Source organism: Cnephaeus nilssonii (genome assembly GCF_951640355.1).
Source record: "Cnephaeus nilssonii genome assembly, chromosome: 21".
Taxonomy (NCBI): Eukaryota; Metazoa; Chordata; class Mammalia; order Chiroptera; family Vespertilionidae; genus Cnephaeus; species Cnephaeus nilssonii.
This window is the reverse complement of record NC_137092.1, coordinates 23,276,673-23,301,091: the sequence shown is the minus strand read 5'-3', so window position 1 is coordinate 23,301,091 and position 24,419 is coordinate 23,276,673. Positions and strand designations below refer to the sequence as shown.

General features: G+C 39.9%; 1 protein-coding gene across 2 annotated transcripts in view; it reads left to right on the top strand.

The window, feature by feature from the left end:
* Positions 1–24,419, top strand: part of ACBD6 (acyl-CoA binding domain containing 6) — a 160,580-nt gene that overhangs the window by 28,310 nt on the left and 107,851 nt on the right. For both annotated transcript variants that reach the window (XR_013812924.1, XM_079760829.1), the window contains exon 4: positions 20,239–20,321. Coding sequence is in view for 1 of the 2 variants with exons in the window: in XM_079760829.1 (XP_079616955.1) it covers positions 20,239–20,321 (83 nt within the window). In the remaining variant the exon portion in view is untranslated. The remainder of the gene's footprint in view (positions 1–20,238; positions 20,322–24,419) is intronic.

Here is a 24,419-nt window from a genome sequence, read left to right as displayed (position 1 = left end):
TGCTTCATAATAAAGGATGAAAACAAAATATGAGAATATTACTCCATGGGATTTGGAGGGAAATAATGAACTATAACTTTAAAATATATGTAGATTATACTTTTCCTTTAATAGTATTTACTGACATTATAATTGACTGTGAATACTTACCTCTTCCTTCCTCTAAACTTGAAGCTCTAAAAGTTTAAGAAAACATATTCGTCTAGGTCACCATTGTACTCCTAGTTAGGAGGCAGTGACTGTAAGTTGAATTAATAGATAAATGAGAAATAATACATCTATATACAGTGAAGTAAAATATCTATTTCCTAGGTCATTTGTAGAACTATTGCTACTGAGCTTTTTGGACATATGTTATGATGCTAAAAATGTTTCAAAGCTATATAAGTGGAACCAACATTCTCAATTCATTTAATCAAACAATTTCATTTTATATGTTCGTACCATTCCATAAAGTGAGATAGTAAACCACCATTCTGTTTCCACATTATGCAGCTTAATTATAAACTCAGGGTCAGACCTATCCTGGGAGGCAGCAAACCAATAAATCAGTATTACAAATGATATGCCCCAAAGGAGTGTTTACCAGTTACTTTAGCCAACTTATAAATGCATAGCTTAAAACCACAAGTAATTAGATGGGGTCTGGAATAAAGTGAATGGCAAGTTTCTTGGTATTTGAGAGTTGTTACCTCCATTTTGCTGATTCTCAGTCTAAGTTGTCACTGATAGTCTCTGTGTAGGTGTTTCAGGTTTCACTTTTCAATAGTAAAAGCTACATAAACTTGATTATAACGACTAGGAAATAAAAATAAATCACTTAGAAGCAGCAAGTTTTCTGGACCATTAGAAAGAATTTCTTAAGCTTTTGGAATCTTAAGCTTTTTGGCCTATTATTTTTGGCATAAGTAAACTACTAATAAAGATACATCTTAATGAAGATTTCTCATAATTGTTTTAATAATAAAACAAGTATTTTATTTAAAATTTAAGTACACCCAAAAATACATCCTTAATTTCTTTCCCCACCAAGTCAGGAAAACCACAAATGTTGGGAAAATGCCAGGCTCTTGTTCAATGAGCATTATAATCAAACTGTGAAACCACTTACAGATCTCTTGATAGATTGCCAGTGACCACCAAAGCCTGTGAACTTAAAAACATTTAATTTAGAATACTTAAAATACTGTTTATATTCATCCAAATTAGGTAGTAGAACTATCATCTACAGCTAGACTTAGATAAAAGGATACTAGGATAGTTAGGTTGATGTACTTGATATTTTTCTTACTGTAATAAATATGATGATGCCTCGTCTTTGAAATATTTGAAAATGGTTAGCTGGAAAGACATCGTTTAAATTGTTTATTGATCATTGTTTCACTTTTATTATTTATTTTTTATTCATTATGTTAATAGTTTATTTCCTTTTTAAATGTTTTTAATGTTCTTCCTATGTTTTTTAATGTTCTTCCCAATCATGAGATTCTGTAATTTAGTAGATGTTAAGGTAGCGTGTAAAATATTGAATTCCTGTAACTTGCATTGTACTACTATGATATAGCTACTGAGTTACAAAGAAAGATTTAATAATATGTTCATTTGTTCATTTACTTGTTTTTCTTCAATCAACTTGCCTGGCATTAGTGTTAGATTTGGGGATACAAAAGTAAATAATCCTTTCTCTTGAGAGATCAAAATCTAATGAAAGAGAAAAACCATTTAAACTGGTCATTTCAGTGGAGTGTGAAGAATACTAATAACATTGTGAACAAAGGTCTGTGGAATCACAGGAATCACTATCTGCTTGTTGATAGCCATGGAGGAAACCTTTAGGCTGGGTCTTATGGTTTGAGTAAACTTATTAGTGGAAGAAGAGGATGGAACAGCATTTTGTATAGAGACGGCAGATAGAAGTATAAGGGAATCTATATATATAGAAGCCTAAGTGACCAAATGACCGGTCACTATGATGCGCACTGACCACCAGGGGCAGATGCTCAACGCAGGAGCTGCCCCCTGGTGGTCAGTGTGCTCCCACAGTGGGAACACCGCTCAGCTGACTGACGGGCGCCAGACGCTGGGCTCACAGTGAGCGCAGCTATGGTGGCGCAAGCCTCTCCCTCCCGCAGCAGTGCTACCAAGCTGTGGCAGTAGGTGCAGCAAGGCCAGGATGAGCAGAAGCAGTGCCCGGTCCAGGTCCTGGGCTCCTCCCCGGCCACCTGCCACTTCGCACACTACAACATCCCCCAAGGGGTCCTGGATTGCCAGAGGGCGCAGGCCAGGCTGAGAGACCCCACTGGTGCATGAATCTGTGCACCAGGCCTCTAGTAGAAGTATAAGAGAGTTTGACAAAGAAAATGGAGAGGAGCTTAATGTGTATCAGTAATTGCTTAGGAAAACATGGATGGGTAGATTAGGGTTAGACTGTTATTTTAGCAGCATTATGACGTTCTATGTGGAGTGAAGAGACACTACCCTTTATAGTTCTTTTAAAGGAAAAACATTATTTTGCTTTTAAATTTTATAATTCATTCATATATTAAAAAATATTTAAATGCCCACTACTTGGCAGACCTTATATTATTACTTGGGAATTATTAATGTAATGATTTACACTTAAATGTAAGAAGTATAGATATTGATCTAGAAAAATTCATATATAGAACTATATTATATGATATTTGAAAGAATAAAGGGAGTATAAATGGTGATGGAAGAGACTTGACTTGGAGTGGTGAACACACAATACAGTACACAGATGATGTATTATATAATTGTATATCTGAACCCTATATAATTTTATTAACCAATGTCACCCCAATAAATTCAATAAAAAAAGAAAACTTATGTACACACACACACAAAAGAGGTAGCTTAGAAAAGTGTGAATGTATCTATAGTGCTTAAAATTTTTAATGGTAGATTGTTACAGGAAAATTACAAGAGTGATATGTAGGTAATATCCTTAAAGAAAACTGTTAAATCTTTTTTGGAATTCTGAATGTGATATGTTAATATATACTCTTATAATAACAGTGTAAATAAAAGTGCATTCTTAAATAATCATAAAATATGTAAAATGTTCATTTTTCTTCCTATTGATTTTAGTGTGCTCATACTTATCAACATAGAGAAATAGAAAAAATTCTGTCAAGGATGTTTTCTCTTTTAAATTTGTAATGCCAACTGTGATATTTTTGTTTTACCAAGGTCTGAAGGATTCTCTTTCATAAACTTTTGGTATCCAATACAGTCTGTCTATTGCTCAGCTCTATTGTAAGATACACCTTATTTACTAGAGTCTATCATAATTCATCTTAGCCTAAATGGCATGTCAGAAGGAACAACTATCACTCTCATCTGTAAGGGAACAAGCAGCAGATCCAGGGAAAAGGAAAACCTACTAAGGGTAAAGATATTATGGAGTGGCTGGCAGTTCAAGTTACCAGTTTTAGCTCATGCCTTGAGTATTGACTATACTACACAAAATTCTTTCAGGTGTGTGTGTGTGTGTGTGTGTGTGTGTGTGTGTGTGTTATTTTTTAGGATTACAGAACTCTTAAGACATTATTCAACATAGCCTGGAAGTATCCTTCCTTCTGACAGTTTTGGAAGTGATAAAATAGATCCAGGTTAGGTTGTCAATTAATAATAACTTAAGAAATAACTTCATGAGTTTCCCTTTGGAATTTTGAAGTTTTGGCTAACGTAGTTTAAACGTCACTCTCTTATACTACCTTGCTTATTGTTTATATTTAATTTTGTAGTCTTTGTAACTTTATTTTAACTCACAAGATGTTATGGGTGTTTTGAAAATAAATGACTTCATATTTATTAATTGTTATAGAGGTTACAACCTCATTGCAAGAGACTGCTTCTAAATCACATGTGTAGTAAATATTTTTATAGAAATATGGTCATAAATAGTCCCAGGAAATCCCTATTGAATATGCTGTATTTATATTTCAATTTTATGTTGTTGATTTGCTGTTTTAAAATTGAATATAATTAGAATAAATAATATGCTAATGCCTTCATTTTGCACTTTGAGTCAAAGCTTACTAAATTAAACCTTTACTCCCAAAGTAACTTCTTGATGAAAAATATGCAGTTTACTGGGTTTAAATCTTTTCTTGCGATCACGTGTGTCTGATTTTTCCATTTGCAAAATTTAAGAACATTGCATAATACAACTAGATGCATAACAGTCTTTTCCTTGTACAAGCATCCCTCATTTAATAGAATCCTGAGTAAGAGGAATTTATGAATTAAATAACTAATTGACTTAAACTTTTCCTCTTCCACCTGGAACTTGAGATCTTGGCATTGTACATATATCACCAGGTGGGGAGTCAGGGTCCTCTCACTGTGAATGTTATAGTTGAATTAAAATGAATGTGTGAGAACATCTTTTAAATGTACTAACAGCTATTAGTGAGCTCCCTAGTCCCTAATAAACAGACCTTTATATTGGGACTAGAATAGTCACAAAGGACTAGTCTTCTCATTTGCCTGTCATCATCAGGATATTCATCTGCTATGAGTCCTAGTTATTATGAGCTGAATCTCCTTAGCTAAGCTAAGATTGAATACTGGAATCTCTGGCTTGATGAATTGCTGTTTCCTCACATGCAAAGATGGTAACAAACTGTAGAGCTATAATTGGGGGGAGATTTTAGGAAAGAGAATAGTAAATTATAGAAAAGTGCAAAAAAAGTTAAATTATTGAACATGGTTTCAAAATTAGAAATGTTAAGGTAGACTGGGGCCAAATTACTAAAATCCTATCTAATAAAGACGGAATATGCAAATTGACCGTAACTCTGCGACAAAGATGGCAGTGCCCACAGCCAATAAGGAGGAAATATGCAAATTGACGCAACAAGGCAGAGGCAGAAGGCGGCTCTGGCCGGAGCGAAGGTGGAAAGGTAGCTCCGGCCGGAGCGAAGGCAGTGCCAGCAGTCAGGGGAAGGAAGGCCTATTCTTGCACGAATCTTTGTTCATCGGGCCTCTAGTATTAGATATTTCTGTTGAATAACTGGACTATCTTAAGTATTCTGGTATGCTACTAAATTGCCTTCTCTACTGTTTCTACCTGTTTTTATTTAGACCTGGTCAATTCCTGTTCATTCCATGAAGCCCCCAATCTACACTAATTTCTCCTTTCTATAAATCTACCACATTTATTGTTTCTAGTATACATTTTAATATTTGATCTTATCTATTGTTTCTTATCTGTTTTATATGTTAACATCCTAAATCCCAGGTAATATTAAATGTCTTGATAACAGGTACCTTGATTTATATATTTTTCAGTGATAAGCTCAGTGTTTATTACTGTGTTGAATTGAGTGGAACTGAAAATGTTAGGGATATATGTTAACATAAATTATGCCTCTATGTGGACATATGCTCTTTGAATGTGGTTCTAACAATTATATTGTCTTTTTAAAAACATTCCAGTTACTGAATCATGCTTATTCACTGACTAGAGGCCCGGTGCACGAAATTCGTGCACTTTGGGGGGGGGGCCTCAGCCTGGCCTGTGCCCTCTTGCAGTCTGGGAGCCCTAAGGGGATGTCCGACTGACGGCTTAGTGGGTTTAAGTCGTCAGTCAGACATCCTTAGCATTGCCACGGAGGCGGGAGAGGCTCCCACCACTGTCGCTGTGCTTGCCAGCTGTGAGCCCGGCTTCTGGCTGAGCAGCGCTCCCCCTGTAGGCGCACACTGACCACCAGGGGGCAGCTTCTGCATTGATTGTCTGCCCCCTGGTGGTCAGCGCGCATCATAGTGACCAGTCATTCCACCATTTGGTCATTTGCATATTAGCCTTTTATTATGTAGGATACGCTGTAGATGAGGCCCCCTAGAACCATAAGAAATGCAAAAAATTCACTGTTAACTCATTCTCGAATTGCCCCCACTTAAAATCAAATTGCCCCCCCCCGTGGGGCGTGTGCTGCACCTTGGGAACCACTGGGCTTGGCACTTTTCCTCTCTGAGCTTCATTTCTGAATACATACGCATATACCATGGGAACTGTAATCTCTTCTCTGCCTACCTCACTGGGTTGTCATGAGGAGGTGCTGAGCTAATTAAACCTAGGAATGTTTCATCAAGTAAGTGATGTCTAAACAGGAAGTGATTGTTATTTTTAAGCTCACGGGTACCCTCTCAGGTAGCAGGTGCTGATTAGGGGAGGAGGGCATGATTGTTTCCTGGGGCTGTAGCTATGGAAGATATGTAGAGGGTTCCGCAGGCCTCAGAGGGGCAGGCTCTGGCCAGCAACCCTGTAGCGGTGGTTGTCCCTGGAGGCGCTGGCGGGGGGCAGGGCGTTAGGGGGGCGCTAGTGGGGCGGCGAGGCCGAAGGGGGAGTAACTGTCAAACCTTCTCGCTTGGTGCTATTCTTTAAATTGTATGTGGCTGTTTTGCAGCTGTACCTGCTCAGAGTGGGGTGGGGGCCAGGCTAGGGTAGAGTCAGGCGGGCTAGGAGGGCGGGTTTAGCCACGCCCCCAGCGCGGTTCAGCGCACTTCCGCTGCGGAGACAGCGCTGCTACTGTGGGGGGGGGGAAGGGTCTGACCCTGGGGGGGCGCTCAGGCCTGCTTCCACCCGGGTCTGGAGTTGTAGGGAGGAGAGGGTGTGCCCAGCCCCAGCGGAGGGGGCCTGGCAGCGGTGGGCCGTGAGCCCCGGGTGCCTCGGGGACACTGACGGGTAGTCACCGGCGTGCTATTGCTGTGGGCGCCCCTGGCGGGGGTGGCGGGGAAGAGATTGGGGGTTGGGGGTGCGGGCTGCAGCTCCCCCAAGGCTGGGTCTTCTCCCGTCCAGTAAGCCTCCCTGTCCCCCGGGGGTGCAGGGGCGGGGGTAGGGTGTCCATGCAGGGGGATTGGAAGAGCTCCCCGTGGCTGTTCCTCTTCCTTTTTTGCAGTCCGGGCTCCTGTCAGGCTCTCTCCTCAGACCCCGGGGAACTTGGCTCCAGCCAACCATCCTCTGCTGTGCTCCTCTGCTGTGCGCACAGCCTCCTGCTGGTCTGTCAGTATGCAAATTGGTCGTTACTGGGACACCATAACAGACAATTAGCATATTACCTCTTTATATGTATAGATGGGCTATCTTGAGCCATGCTGTAGGAGAGAAATATTAAATTAGGATGTATATTATCAACATTGATAAGAAGCTAATGTTTATAGTACAGCAGATTTTTATGGAATAATATATTTAGTGTATATGTATGTCTATATATCTTTACATTTTATTGTATAAAACTCTCTTCTGTTTTTTCAATTAATTTTTGTCTCCTTCAAGAGAAGCCACTCATCTGAATCATCTGAAGTGATTATAATTTTTCTCTGACTACTGATTGTAAGCTTTCTTAGCACTGATCTGATTATTGAGGTCTTTTAAGTAATAATCGACTGGCAAAGGAAAATGTAATTTTTTCCTAATCTAGTGGGCCAATGAACTAGTAACTTTTGATCTCTCACTGAGACAAGGTGAGATGGAATAAGAGACCTTTTCTTTCCTTAGGAGTCTGTAGGGGAATGATAAGAAAAGGTAGGTCCCTCTTGAACAAAGAGATTGGGGACAGTTCAGCCCACCAGGATGGTTTAGGACTGAAAGAGCAAGCAGGATTCAACATGTAAAGGACCTGCATATGGCTTTAGTTGGTGCAACTCAGTTGATTGAGTGTGTCCTCCAGTGCACCAAGAGGTCACTGTTTGATTCCTGGTCAGAGGCAGATTCTCTCTCACCGATGTTTCTATCTCTCACCCTCTACCATCCTCTCTCTAAAATCAATAAAAACATATTTAAAGAATAATAAATAAATGAAGGACCTGCATGTGGCAGGTGTAACTCCTCTCTACTTGCAAAGGAATATATCTTCCGAATTAGGTAGGTCCTGACCATCCTCTCTAGATGTACTCATAATTTCTTCCAGGCTTATTTTAGTTGTTGAATTATTCCAGTATGCTTTGTGTAGGAAGAGGGAGCCAATGATCTGTGTTTAGTCTGTCATCTTCCTATTGTTTTAGGATAAGCTTGCTGTTTATGCTGTTTTTCTGATGTTTCCAGAGTTTTCAGGTTTTCTATTTAATACAATTTTCACATACTCACTAAGCTTTTGTTATAGTGTGATGTTATGAAAGATAATTTATTTGATCTCTTGCTAAATAAAGGTCAGCATTTGATCATACACATGATCCCCTACTTACGATATTTTGATTTTATGATGTGTAAAAGTGATACACATTCAGTAGAAACTATACTTCAAATTATGAACTTTTATCTTTCTTGGGCTAGTTGGAACAATACTGTCTCTTGTGATGCTGGGCAGCAGTAGTGAGCCACAGCCCCCCGTCAGCCACCAATCACGAGGGTAAACAAACAATACTCTTCGGTGTAGTGTTGCCAGAGTTTATTGGATATGATATTGTGTTTAGTGTTTTCACATCCCATCATGTCTTCAAAATGCTCATCTGTGTCCCCTGCTTCTGGTGAGAAGAAGAGGAAGGCAATCACTCTTGAGATGAAACTCAAAATAATTGCCCAACTGTAGGCAGTTGTAAGTGTTCTGAGCATGTTTAAGGTAGGGTAGGCTAAGCTATTATGTTTGGTATGTTAGGTGTATTAAATGCATTTTCAACTGGTGATACTTTCAACTTGTGATGGGTTTATCAGGATATTAACCCCATCATAATTTGAGGAGCCTGTGTATTCATTGTGTGAATTTTTCGGATATTCTTCACAATGAATTGAAAGGTATAATGGAAATACCTTTTAATGTTTCATGTTAGTAGTTTATTCATGCTTTATCAGTCTCTTATCAAAGGAATGTTCTGCATGCCTGCTGTTCCTATAACCAGTGTTTTCACATGTTCTTGGACCAACTGCATCCAAGGTGAAGTTTGCCGTGAATTCTCTTCAAGCTGACCCTCAATAGTAACAGAAAATACCACACCAATTACTGCCCACACATTAATGGTCTTCTCATCTCCAACCTTGCATGTAATTGCTGCCGTCAAATACAATTACTGTCTACACAAGTTTCTTACCCTGGGAGCAATCATGCGTGCCATGGCTTGATGTAGAGTTAGAAAATGAGAAGAGCAATTTTGAAACTTTTTGAAGGCTTTGCTTATAAACTTATCTACTTTGAAAATTTAAAACTATGAAATTACCATAGCCTTTTTGTTTTTAGAAGACTGATCTGAATATGTCTGACAGTGACAGGAAAATAACAAAAAAGATTTGAAGGTTCATTGATTGTAATTATATTTCTGAATAATTAATTATGAATACATTTCCTTTATGGATTAGTACCATATTGGCTGCGGTTCAGGAAACTTAATTCTAAGCTGGTGTAAAGTATATATACTAGTTAAATCCAGAATTAATTTGATTTTGTGATTATAGTGATAGGGGCAAGATCATAATCGATCCAGTGGCTCTAGATTGGAGATTGCTTATTATGGTAATACCTCCTTGATTCCAGATCTGGAGAATGAACTTACAGTCTACAGCAGGGACTGACTTTGCCACTGGAAACTTAATTGGATAACTTTGATTTACTTGAAATTTTTTATGACATTAATTAATACTCTCCTGTGTACTTAAAATGAGAATTCATATGATAAGTTTTATTTAATTGCTTGAATTTTGCTTACAGTTGACCCTTGAACAACACAGGGGCTAGGGGTTGTGACCCCTTGCACAGTTGAAAACCCATGTACAACTTATGACTCCCCAAGAACTTACCTACTAATAGCCTACTGTTGACTGGAAGCTTTACTGATACCATAAACAGCTGATTAACACATAATTTGTATGTTATATTAATACTGTATTCTTACAATAAAGTAAGCTAGAGAAAAGAAAATGTTATTGAGAAAATTCATTTATAGTATTTACTGAAAAAAATCCACATGTAAGCGGACCTGTGCAGTTCAAACTGTGCTCAAGGGTCAACTGCTTTTATTAGTGAGATTATTTCAACCAAATTTTGAGCTGTGAGTCCAAGAAGTGTGATTTGCCGTAGGTCAGTGATATATCCAAGTGGCTTGTTTGTGCATCTGATTAGTGGAATTTAGGTCATTGGCCTGCATATTCCAGCTGCAAGGGAATTTGAGAAATGAAGTTTTGAGGATTCTCTTGTAAAGTTGGGATGCAAAATATTGAAACCTATGAAAACATTGAGATAGTGTTCCAAAGACTTTGATAAGCCACGGCAATCATCAACAAATCAACAAACGACAAGTGCTGGCGAGGATGCAGAGAAAAAGGAACCCTCATGCACTGCTGGTGGGAATGCAGACTGGTGCAGCCACTGTGGAGGAACAGTATGGAATTTCCTCAAAAAACTAAAAATGGAACTCCCATTTGACCCAGTAATCCCACTTCTAAGAATATATCCCAAGAAACTCGAAACACCAATCAGAAAGGATATATGCACCCCTATGTTCATAGCAGCACAATTCGCCATAGCTGGGATTTGGAAACAGCCTAAATGCCCTTCAGCAGATGAGTGGATTAGAAAACTGTGGTGCATCTACACAATGGAATACTACACTGCTATAAAAAAGAAGGAATTCTTACCATTTGCAGCAGCATAGATGAACCTGGAGAGCATTATGTTAAGTGAAATAAGCCAGGCAATGAAAGAAAAATACCACATGATCTCACTCATTTATGAAAAATGAAGAACATTATAACCTGATGAACAAAAAGATAGACACAGAGGCAGTAAAGCATGGAACAGACTGTCAAATTACAGCGGGAAGGCTGGGGAGTGTTGGGGAGAGGGGGAAAGAGATCAACCAAAGGACATGTATGCATGCATATAAGCACAACCAATGGACACAAGACACTGGGGGGGGGGGTGTGGGATGAGGGCATGTGACAGGGGGTAGGGGCGGCTGGGGGAAGGTCTATGGGGGAAAAAACATGATATATATGTACTACTATATGTAATACTTTAAACAATAAAATAAAATTTTTATAAAAAGACTTTGAAAAGCCACAAATAAGATATCCATTAGACTTGTTTTTCTTTATTAATCTCTGAACCTCTCTTTCATGAACTCATCCATCTTATTAAGATAGTTGGTTGAATGGAGGCAAATGTAATGGAAAAGGGTATGGAATGAAAATACATCTAGTTTAGCAATATTAATCTATTGCTTTGTGTATTCCCATTCATGCATTTCATAAAAAATCACTCATAGTTATTGGAATTTATTTTAATTTTAAAGTTTCCTTTTGAACTAATGAAGTACTTTACTTAAATTTTAAAAATGTTCACCTAAGAAACAGAACAAAATTTTAATTCAGAATATTGTAAATATGTGATAATGGTTCCTAAAGTAGCTTGGAGAGGTGGCATAATTTAATAAAAACACCACAGGCTTTGGATATCAGAAGATCTCAATTCTGCCAATTGCTGTGTGGCATTGGGTACTTCTCTTATCTTAACTTTATAATCTGTAAAATAAAGATATGTTTTATCACATATAAGGCAGACAGTTACTCAGTTTTTAACATTTAAAAAATTCTGGATGTGTCTTAAAATAGATGATTATATATTATATTTAATTGGCTGTATTTTTTCCTTAGCATTACATAAAATAATGCTGCTCTTTATAATTTGATGTGTTAATTAAATGAAATACAGTATAAATGCCATCTTTATAGAATTGTTTTGAAGTTGGAATTGGAAAATATATGTAAAGTGTGAAGCATATGGAAGATATTCATTAAGTCCTAGTTTGCTTTCCTTTTTTTTTCTAATAACAGTTATTTTGTTAGGTTTTCTGGTTGTTTTGGAGTTTTGTTTTATCAGGAAAATATTAGATAAAGACTCGTGGTTTAATATTGTAATTTTCTACCTCAAAACATTTTGTATCCGTCTTGCTGAGACACTTTATCTTTGGAGAAATGGCAATATTTTGGAAAAATTGCTGAACACTTATATAGTGTTCACTTTGTGCTGAGCAATGTTTTTTATCCTATCTAATCCTATATAATAAAAGCCTAATATACTAAGTGTCTGGTCAACCAGTCGGTCGTTCAGCCAATCAAAGCATAATATGCTAATGACATGCTAAGGCCACTCAACCACTCGCTATGACGTGCACTGACCACCAGGGGGCAGACACTCCGACCAGTTGACCAGTCGCTGTGATGTGCACTGACCACCAGGGGGCATACGCTCCAACTGGTAGGTTAGCTTGCTGCTGGGGTCTGGCCGATCGGGACTGAGCGAGATGGGCCGGACATGCCCTGGAGCCCTCCCGCAGTCCCTCCTCAGCGAGCCAACCTCCCGCATCCCTCCCCGGCCCTGATCATGCACTGGTGGGGTCCCTCAGCCTGTCCTGCACCCTCTCGCAATCTGGGACCCCTCAGAGGATGTTGGAGAGCCGGTTTCAGCCCAATTCCCCAGGCCACGCCGAGGGACCCCACGGGTGCACGAATTCGTGCACCGGGCCTCTAGTAAAAGAGTAATATGCAAATTGACCATCACACCAAGACACAAGATGGCAGCCCCCATGTGGTCAAAGATGGCTGCCCCCATGTGGACACAAGATGGCCACCACAAGATGGCCTGCAGGGGAGGGCAGTTGTGGGCAGTTAGGGGTGACCAGGCCAGCAGAGGAGGGCAGTTGGGGGTGACCAGGCCAGCAGAGGAGGGCAGTTGGGGGGGACCAGGCCAGCAAGGGGGGGCAGTTTTGGGCGATCAGGCCAACAAGGAGGGCAGTTAGGGTTGACGGGGCCAGCAGAGGAGGGCAGTTGGGGGAGACCAGGTCAATAGGAGAGGGCAGTTGGGGGGGACCAGGCCTGCAGGGAGGGCAGTTAGGGGTGACCAGGCCCACAGAGGAGGGCAGTTGGGGGAGACCAGGTCAACAGTAGAGGGCAATTTGGGGGGACCAGGCCTGCAGGAGAGGGCAGTTGGGGGGGGGGACCAGGCCTGCAGGGGAGGGCAGTTGGGGGGGGACCAGGCCTGTAGGTGAGGGCAGTTAGGGGGGGACAAGGCCTTCACGGGAGGGCAGTTGGGGGGACCAGGCCTGCAGGGAGGGCAGTTAGGGGTGACTGGGCCAGCAGAGGAGGGCAGTTGGGGGGGACCAGGCCTGCAGGGGAAGGCAGTTGGGGGGGTACCAGGCCTGCAGAGGAGGGCTGTTGGGAGCCAGCAGTCCTGGATTGTGAGAGGGATGTCTGACTGCCCCAATGGCATCGGGCCTAAATGGGCAGTCGGACATCCTTCAAGGGGTCCCAGATTGGAGAGGGTGCAGGCTCGGCTGAGGGACACCCCCCGCCCTTGTGCACAAATTTCGTGCACCGGGCCTCTAGTATATATATATAGAGAGAGAGATATAGATATAGATATAAATATATATACATATATATATTTAAAATACTTTAAACACTCAGATGAGATAGCAACTAACCCTATTTTTACAAATGAGGAATCTGAAGCAGAGAGATTTATTTACCCTGTCGTACAGGTAAACCTATAAACAAATTAAGTAAACAAACCAATAAAACAGAAGCCCAAAAGGTAGTATGTGGAAACAAACTCAACCCCCTCCTTGCATATATTAGCCCGATAACATATGGAATAGTTATTTTTCAGATGGAAAGAAAGTTTCACAAGGTTTTAAGTCTTGACCCTGCAACTGACTAATGTGGAATCTGAATCCAAATGGTAAAGATTCAGCCAACAACTTATCCTTTCCCCTCTGAGTGAAGGAACATTTCAGTGTCTCAAATAATATAGGCTGAGGCAATGTAAGAATTGGCAAATTTTATCCTATTGGCTGCCAAACTGTAGTCTCTTTCTTTAACTGCTGATGCAACATAAAAATAACTTAATGGATTTTGAGTAGAGAGAAATGGAATAAACTTCTTAAGCCTCTGTGAGAAACATTTCATTGGAGTGGAAATCTAGAGGCTAGAGTAGCCAAAGTTTACCCCTTCTTGTAGATGAAGTGGATGGAGACGAAAACTAATGCATCTTTGGCAGCTTTATTCTGAATTCAATCTGATAATGGCAGATTATTTTTGAAATATTATTTCTGCTTACGATATAATTTTCCCCACCCACCAGGAATAAAAAAGTTAACAGCAGCATTCTAATATGCTTTGTGCTATTGCTTCAGAATAAGAAATTAATCCTAGGAAGAAGAAATATATTTAGAATACACTATATTCAAATTAAAGAGTCATATTGGCCCTAAAATTTTTATTACAACTGTATTATGCTTTATGTACAGAGATATCCATCATATGTTTGAGGGGAAAAGTGAAAAAAACCTAAATAGGTAACTATCAGATAATGGTTAAGTAAGTTATAGTGCATTTTTACTACATGGAATGTTAAGCTGGTTTTTTAATTAATGTTTGTGGGACTCCTGCTCCTAGGCATGGAGTAATAGGAATGAGATTTACTGTTTGTCAAAACAAGAAGAAAACTGGACATAATAGATAAAACAATAGTTTTTAGAAATGGCACTAAAAGTTATATACAACTAGGAGAGAAGGGAAACAAAGGAGCTCTACAATCGCCTCAGCTTATTGCCTGGAAGCAATTTGCAGGCTACAGTGAAGGGAGGACGATCCAGTTGAGCTAGAAAATGCAGGACCAAATACTAGAGAAGATGTTCCTGCAGAGGGAGAGAGAGTTCCAAAGATCTGCAGAGGTGTCCCTTTGACTGAATACTAATCTGTGTGTGTGTGAAAGGGAACTAACAGGCTGGGAAAAGAATTACAAGAAAGCAGTAGGCCAAACCATTCTTGGAGCTGACATAGGACTGAGAATATTTCATTTCCTACTAGTAAGAGTGGAAAGAAAATGTAATATATGGGTCATATGGTAGAGGCCTCAAAAGGATTTCATCTCAGTAGTGAGGCTAAATTAGGCTCTAGATTGAAGGCTGCTCTGCCCCTACCTTAACACGGCTTTAAAGTGAGCCTTGAAAGGATCAGATTGATTCCACATAATTGAATTCATGCCAAAACAAAGTCTTAACATATTTTAAAGGCACACAACAAAACCAGCAAACAAGAGTGTAAAATTTACAATGTCTGGTTTAAGCATTTGAGGACAGCAGCAAAATATCACCCGTAGCCGCAGAAATTATAGAGATGAAAACAGCTATTATAAATATATTCTATATATTCACGAAAGTAGAGGAAAACATGAACATAATGGACAGAGAAATGGAAGATACAAAAAGCCCAAATGGAACTTGTAGAGAAGAAAATAATATCTGATATAACACACTGGATAGGATTAACGGAAGCTTAGATATTGCATAAGAAAAGATTAGTGAACTTGAAGATGTAGCAAGTGAAACTAAGAAAAATCAAGCACAGAGCATAAAAAGACTGAACAAAAATGAACAGAATCCTAATGAGCTATGGGAAAATATCAAGCAATGTAGCATATTGGAGTCCCAGAAAGAAGACAAAAAGCAAGAGAGAAAAAAACAATTTAATAAATGATAGCTGATATTTTAAACATTTTATGAAAATTATAAATCAGAGTATTTCATCCTTTGCAGCATTAACATTTGAGGCTGGATAATTCTTTGTTGTAGAAGGCTGAACTATGTATTGCAGGATGTTTAGCAGCAACTCCAATCTCTACTTATTAGATGCCAATAGGACCATTCACTTGCAACAATCAAAAATTGCCCTAGACATTGCTAGAGATCCTTGGAGGAAAAGAGGGTGGGGGGAATCTCCCCCAGTTGAGAATCACTGCCATAAACCCATAGATCCAAGAAGCTCAATGAACCCCAAGCAGAAGAAGCACCAAGACACATCATAATCAAATTGGTGAAAACCAGTGAAAAAATCTTAAAAGCATCCAGATTAAAAAAAAAAAAAAGATATAGAGGAACAAAGGTAAGAACTACAGCAAGAAGGAGAACCAAGATGGCAGCATAGGTAAACACCTATACTTGCTGCCTCTCACAACCACATCAAAATTACAACTAAAAGGCAGAACAACTACCACCCAGAACTGCGGGAAAGCTGGCTGAGTGGAAGTTCCACAACTAGAGAGGTGAAGAAAGCACATTGAGACTGGTAAGAGGTGTGGAGGCGCGTAAAGTGCTCTGCTCTTTTAATCAGGAGGGAGATACAAGCTCCCACTTGCTCTGAACTCCAGTTCCAGGCAAGATTCTGGGGGACCCAGACACATACGGGGAGAAACTGGACTGTCTGGCATCGGGACAGGAATGTGAGGGTGGCTTTCTCTCAGAGGTGCTCGCAGCAATCATTGTTCCTGCACAGGGGCGCGGGACACAGAGACCCAGGGACCTCTCCGATGCAGGGCTGACTGGCAGCCATTGCTGTTTGCTCCGCCCTGGTGATTCCCAGAGACCCTGCCCCACCCAATTTACAACCCCATCCAAGCTGTGCGTATTGGCTTTTGCATATGAATGGCCTGTCCTTTCTCCGCCTAAAACTTATCAAACTGCAGCTGGGTCAGAGAGCCCCAGAGCTTCCAAAAGAAGGCCCAAGGCCCGGCAGCAGCAGCCTGCCTTCACACCTGGGCCTCGTCTGGACACTTCCAAACCCCATACAAAGAGGAAGAATCTGCAGATGTCTCTGTAGCTCCTGCTGGGTGGCTCCATACAGTGGCTGACCTTGCACCTCCTTTGAGATCCAAAAGCCAGTGTACCCAATGGTCAGAGTGAGACCATACCGAGTTACAACTCTTCACATCCATAAGAGACACACTCAAGGGGCAGACTCAGTGAGCACCAAAGCCCCACTGAAGCAAGTCCTGCCCCATAAGGGTGTCTCCTGCACAACAGATCTTCCAGTGTAGACACAGCTGGTCATCACAGCCAATTGGCCTGGAGGTCAATTCCTCCCAGTGATACCAACAGCCATTCAAGGGTTAACTACAACAAGACTGTGCACACCACCCACAAAGGGGTGCACCAAGAGCGTCCACCTGAGGTGACTGGGGAGGCTGAGCCACTGGGCCCTACAGGACATCTACCACACAAGGCCACTCTATCAACTCAAGGAGACTTAGCAGCTACCTAGTACATAGGAACTCACAGGGAAGCAGCCAGAATGCGGAGACAAAGAAACAAGTCACAAATGAAAGAAATGGATGAAAGCAAAATACTGGTTATAGAGTTCAAAACCACGGTTATAATGTTACGCAATCTTCTAGAAACCTCCGAGACATATAGTGAGACCTTCAAGGATATGGAAAAGGACCAATCAGAAATTAAGCATACACTGACTGAAATAAAGAATAATATACAGAGATTCAACAGCAGACTAGAGGATCCCAAGAATCAAGTCAAAGATTTGAAATACAAAGAAGCAAAAAACACCCAACCGGAAAAACAAAAAGAAAAAAAGAATCCAAAAATATGAAGGTAGTATAAGGAGCCTCTGGGATAACTTCAAGCGTATCCATATCCGAATTATCAGGGTGCCAGAAGAAGAGAGAGAGCAAGATATTGAAAACCTATTTGAAGAAATAATGACAGAAAACTTCCCCTACCTGGTGAAAGAAATAGACTTACAAGTCCAGGAAGCTCAGAGAACTGCAAACAAAAGGAATCCAAAGAGGACCACATCAAGACACATACATCATAATTAAAATGCCAAGGGCAAAAGACAGAGAACCTTAAAAGCAGCAAGAGAAAAACAGTTAGTTACCTACAAGGGAGTACCCATAACACTGTCAGCTGATTTCTCAACAGAAACTATGCAGGCCAGAAGGGAGTGGCAGGAACTATTCAAAGTGATGAATAGCAAGAACCTACAGCCAAGATTACTCTACCCAGCAAAGCTGTCATTTAGAATGATAGCTTTGCTGGGTAGAGTAATCTAATGATAGCTTTGAAGGGCAGATAAAGAGCTTCACAGATAAGAAAAAGCTAAAGGAGTTCATCACCACCAAACCAGTATTATATGAAATGCTGAAGGTTATTCTCTAAGAAGAGGAAGAAGAAGAAAAAGGTAAAGATAAAAAAAAATTATGAACAACAAAGTGACAACAAATACATATCTATCAACAAGTGAATCTAAAAATCAAATGAACAAAAAACCTGATGAACAGAACAAACTGGTGAATGTAATAGAATCAGGGGCATAGAAAGGGAGCAGACTGATAATTCTCAGGGGGAAGGGGTTGTGGGGGGTGCGGGAAGAGATTGGACAAAGAGCTTACACCTATGGATGAGGTCAGTGGGGCGGGGTGGGAACCAGGTGGGGGGAAAAAAAGAGGAACATCTGTAATAATCTGAACAATAAAGATTAAAAAAAAACACTACAGCAAACTTTGCAGAAGTCTGAAATCAGTAGGGGCAACATCGAAAGGAAAAAACCATTAACTCATAATTGTATACCATTTAAGACAGCTTTAAAAATGAAGGTGAAATTTACTTACCATGACAATAGAGATTTATGAGAAAGCCACAGGTAACATTACATTCAATGGTGAAAGACAGGAAGCTTTCCATTTAAAATCAGGAATAAGACAAGGATACCTGCTTTTACCACTACTATTCATTGTACTGTAAATTACATTGTACTGTAAATTCTAGCCAGAGCCATAACACAAGTAAAAGAAATAGCATTCATATTGGAAAGGAGCAAGCAGAAGTAGCTCTGTTGACAGGTAACATGATTCTTACATACAGAAAATCCAAAGACTCTCCCAAAAAACTACTGGAGCTAATAAGTTAATTCAGCAAATTTGTGAGATACAAAAGCAACATACAAAAATCAGTTGTGTTTCTATACACCAGCAATGAAAACCCCAAAATGAAAACTAAAAAAAAAAAAAAAAAATTCATTTACAATAACATCCAAAAGAATAAAATGTCTAGGAATAATTTTTACCAAGGAGGTGAAAGGTTTTACACTGAAAACTATAAACGATTGTTGAAACAAATTAAAGAAGACCCAAATAAGTGGAAAGATTCATAGATTGGCAGGTTTTATATTGTTAAGATGACAGTACTACCCAAGTGACCTACAGATTCAATGCAGTCTCTTACCAAAATTCTAAATGCCATTTTTGCAGAAATGAAAAAGCCAGTTCTCAGCTTTAGATGGATTTGCAAAGGACTCAAATAGTAAAACAATATTGAAAAAGAACAAAATTGGAGGATTCACACTTGCTATTTCAAACACACTATAAAGCTGCAGTAATTATAACATTGGTACTGGCATAAGGATAGACTAGTAGAATAGAACCGAGTCTAAAAATAAAACCTAATTTTATGGCCAATTGATTTTCAATAAGGGTGTCAAGACTCAGTATTGCAGAAGTGGGCTTTTGCAGAAGTTGCAATTTAAGCCTTTCAGACAGTAATAACATCCAAGTTCACTGCTTCCACATTACATGTTTTGGAAGAATCTTATTTCTAAATTTAATCTTCATCTTTTGTTTTTTAAGAATATCAAGGGACAGAGTATTGAATATTTGATTTTGGAACGTGTTTCCATAAGAGTTTATTTGGCTCTTTTTCATTTTAGTTTAGATTTCATTTCCTCTCTCCCTTCCACCTTCTTCCTTTCCGCCACCTAAAAATATTTTCTTTATGGTTGAATTTAGGTTTTACTATGTAGTTTAGGTTCTTTCTTTTGGGGGGATTTAAATTTTGTTAATGTAGATATGATTTTCCTGATCAATTTTATTTCATATTTTATTTTTTTAATATTCACCTGAGGATATTTTTTCCATTAATTTTTTTAGAGCGTGGAAAGAAGGGAGGGAGAGAGGAAGGGAAAAAGAGAGAGAGAGAAACATCGATGTGAGAGAGAGACATCAATTGGTTGCCTCCCACACAAGCCCCAACTGGGGCCAGGGATCAAACCCACGACCCTTCAGTCTGGGGGCCGATGCTCTAACCACTGAGCCAAGCCGGCCAGGGCCTCATTTTTCCACATGGAACATCCATATTTTCTACTTTGAACTTAGCTAACATTTTATAATCAGTTAGGGGAATGGCTTTTAGGTGACTTCACAGGCACTAATGGAATGAACATAGCTTGCTAGTGGGTACTCATTCCACTGCTGTGATGACCTGAAAGTCCACTTGCTTTTTGATACCATCTTGAAATTGTTACTAGTACCTTCGAGAAATGGTAGATGGTCAAACTTTCAGTAATCCTTTGCAAAGTAGTATTTTGTAACCAGTTTAAATACACATTGCTTTAACCCTTGTGTCTTTTTTTTCTACCTTTTATCCCCCCCTCAGTCACCAGAGAAGAAAGGAAAAGAAGCAAATACTGGTTTTGGTGGACCAGTTGTTAGTTCTCTGTATCATGAAGAAATCATCAGGTAATTTTTTTTCTGGTCTTTGAAAATAGGGATATCTATCTATCTGGATATATATTGTGTGTGTATTTATATATTTTTTATCCTGAAAACTTTCATTTGTGAAGAACTTTTTTTTAACCTGAAACTGATTTGGTGGAATATCTAATAAGATAATAAATGACAGGAAAGGATTTTTAAGATGTATAATCATTAAAATCAGTGTGTCTGAATCAATGCCAGATAGTAACCCTTCCCACTATATAAATATTTGGTAGGGCAAGGGTTTGTGTCTCAGAGAATCTAAAGCTTTGGATTTTTGTTGTTAGTTTTCCTCAAAATGCCATTATTTTAGAGATTTTAACTTTCATAGTTCATTCATTCTAGCTACAAATTAAAGACCACTTTGGAATATAAAATGATACACTAAGAAAAACGTTGTGGAGGTTCCTCAAAAAATTAAGCAGAGAATTACTCTGTGACCCAGCAATTCTAATTCTAGTTCTGTATTCCAAAGAATTGAAAGATAATCTGAAAGACATATTTGACACACTATGTTCATAGAGCACTATTCATAATAGCCAAGAGATAGAACCACCCAAGTGTCCATTGACGGGTGAATAAACAAAATATCCTCTCTAATAAAATGGTAATATGCAAATTAACCATCACTCCGCTACATAAGCCACGCCCACCAGCCAAGCCACGCCCACCAGCCAATCAGGGCGTGTATGCAAATTAACCCCATCCAAGATGACTACAGCCACAGAGAGCAAGGTTTCCCAGGTAACAGAGCAAACCAAGCTTTCCATAGCCGTTGCAGGCCTAAGCCTCCACTCAAGCTACAAAGTTTCAATTATAGAAGGTAAACAAACTCAAACAAATGGTGGCAAAATGGAGCTTGAGAGACCAGGCCAGGGTTGCCGGTGGCAACAGGGGAAGCAAAGCTTTCCGCACACCCTGGCCAGGCTCACCCGCTTAAGGCTACAAAGTTTCAATTGTAGAAGGTGAATTAACTGCCACAGAAATGGCTGCCGCCCCGGAGGGAGCAGCAGGCTTGGCTCCACTCCAGGCTACAAAGTTTCAATTGTAGAAGGAAAATAAATTCCAGATACCAGGGCTTCCGCTTGGGTTGCCAGGGGGCGTGGCCGGCCTGCAAACCACCACAGGCCCCTCGCTCAGGCTGCCCCACGCCCCAAGGGAACCCCACCCTGATCTGGGACACCCTTCAGGGCAAACCAGCTGGCCCCCACCCATGCACCAGGCCTCTATTCTATCTAATAAAAGAGTAATATACAGATTGATCATCACTGCAACACACAATATAGCTGCCCCCATGTGGTCAAAGATCCTGCCCCCATGTGGACACAAGATGGCCACTACAAGATGGCCAGCAGGAGAGGGCAGTTGGGAGGCACCCGGCCTGCAAGGGAGGGCAGTTGAGAAGGACCAGGCCTGCAAGGGAGGGCAGTTGAGAGGGACCAGGCTTGCAAGGGAGGGCAGTTGGAGGTGATCAACCCTGCAGGGGAGGGCAGTTAGGGGTGACCAGGCTGGCAGAGGAGGAAAGTTGGGGGCAAACAGGCTGGCAGGAGAGTAGTTAAGCATCAACCAGGCTGGCAGCGGAGTGGTTAGGGGGTGATCAGGCTGGCAGGCAGAAGCGGTTAGGGGCAATCAGGAAGGCAGGCAGGCAAGCAGTTGGGAGCCAGCAGTCCTGGATTGTGAGAGGGATGTCCAACTGCCCTCCAGGAGTCCCAGATTGGAGAGGGTACAGGCTGGGCTGAGGGACAACCCCCCGCCGTGCACGAATTTCGTGCACCGGGCTTCTAGTGGTATGTATAATGGAATATTATTCAGCTTTGAAAAGGAAGGAAAATTCTGAAACATAGCTAGAACATGGGTGAACCTTCAGGACATTATGTTAAGTGAAATGAGCCAGTCACAAAAAAATAAATACTATATGATTCCACTTATATGAGGTATAAAGAATAGTCAAATAACAGAAATAGAAAGTAGAATGGTGGTTGTCAGGAGCTGGAGGAAGAGAGAAGTTGTTATTTAATGGGCACAGTTTCAGTTTTGCAAGATGGAAAAGTTCTGGAGATTCGTTGCACAACAATGTGAATTTACTTAGCTCTACTGAACTGTACACTTAGAAATGGTTAATATAGTAAATTTTATGTTTGTTTTTTAAACAAAAAAATTTTAAAGGTCATTTTGTATTTAATAAAGGTCTTAAATTTTATGTTATATATAAAATTTATTGGATAATCTTTTTCTTTCAGCACTGTTTGTGTAAAGCAGGAAAAGAATTCTGTCCTGCTTTAAAGTCATGTGACACATTCTTCTAAGATTGCTCCCTTACAGATAAAAACAAAATAGGAATCTCTGATATTCTTACTCTTTTTGAGTTATCTGAACTTTCTTTTTCTTACTCATTAACGTGAAGTAAAGGAGCTCTAATCTTTAAGTGGAAAATTGGGATTACCTAAATTTATTGAAGGGAAATACCTATCTTCATAGAATGAAGAGGAAATTGTACCAAACTGTTATGCTTCACTCTTGCAAAAGAGTTTGATCACATTATCCATCACATAAGGAAGTGATGATGAGAACTCCCAGGTAGCATTCTGGGAGGGAAGTTACTGATAACACTGTGAATCAAAAACTTGAAATGCTCATAGTTTCCAGTTAATGATCAGTCAGTTAATACTAGGAGTCCTTTCTTGAATCTATTTGCATAGCAAGCACACCATTTTTTGTTAAGATTAAATGTTTATTTGGGTTATGAAAGGGAAAGGCTGATGGAGAATTAAGGAGAATAAAGATACCCTTTAAGGCTGATACTGGCCTGGAGTACATTTGCCATCCTGATGCCTATTTGGGTCTCTGAGAACTCCTGAGGAGCCCATACAGTTTTGAGGAAGCATAGTTTAAAAAACATTTTCAGAACTTAATCCTCCTGCCCCTTAACTCTTATATATTCAGAAAATGTTTTGGGGTTCTTAATTTATATATTCCATCTTTAGAGTCTACTTAAAAATGGCATCTTAGAACTCTAACCCTACCAAAGTTTATTAATGTTCAAATCTGCTTCCCCAAGGAACTGACAGTTTAGTTAAGAAAATAAATTGAGATAGTTTCTTGACTTTGCTTTTTAAAAATCACCATATATACTTTCTAATAATAGCAATTGCTTATCTATAAGTAGTAATGATCCTTATTTTGTGTGCTGATTTCTTTAAGGGCTCCCACACTCTAGTATTTTTCAAAACGACATGCTGAGCACTATTCTTTTGGAATGTCCAGTGACCTGACTAATTACAGTGCCTCTACAAAACAGAAAGCAAATCACATGTACTCTAACTGAAGTGAGAATAAATGTCTAGATACTTGGAGTATTCCCAATAGAGAGCTAAGCTACACTGGAAGAGTTAACCTACCTGATTACCCTCCATCCAATTCCCAAAGAAATGACTCTTACATTTAAATCAATACCTGTATTTAGAATTGGATCATAAGAAATATAACAAAATATCACATTTTTATATAAAGTAGAGATTTTAATTCAACTCACATTTATTGTAAATCTATGAGACAAAACATTGTGGATATTTGTGCTACTAAGCTTCTTCACCTTTTAATAGTATGTTCTCTGTATTTTTTACATCTACATGCATGTTTAATAAACATTATTGGTTAATGGAATGAAATATGAACCTCTGCTATGGCAAAACTGGTTAGTCTTGGCCTTATTTCATTAAGTCATCGAAATATTAGTCTTCTTATGATATGATCTAAGTGTTTGTGTTCCGGAACATATTGTTAAGATATGAAACAATAAGAAACATGAATATAAGAGCCATAGAAAGCCTTTTAACTATTACAGTAATTTTATTACTACTAGGGGCCCAGTGCACGAATTCGTACACCTTGAAAGGAATTGCAGGCTGCGGTGGGCACAAGGGCAGTTCTCAGCCCATCCTCTGCGCCCCCGCCCGGCCCCTCCCGCCGTGGCCCCTGGTCCCCTGTCTGCAGGTAGCCCTGCTCCCGCTGCTTCCACGTGCAGACTGTGCTGGCCCCACTTGCACCTGCTGACGACCGATTGGGGCTGGCGCCAGCAGC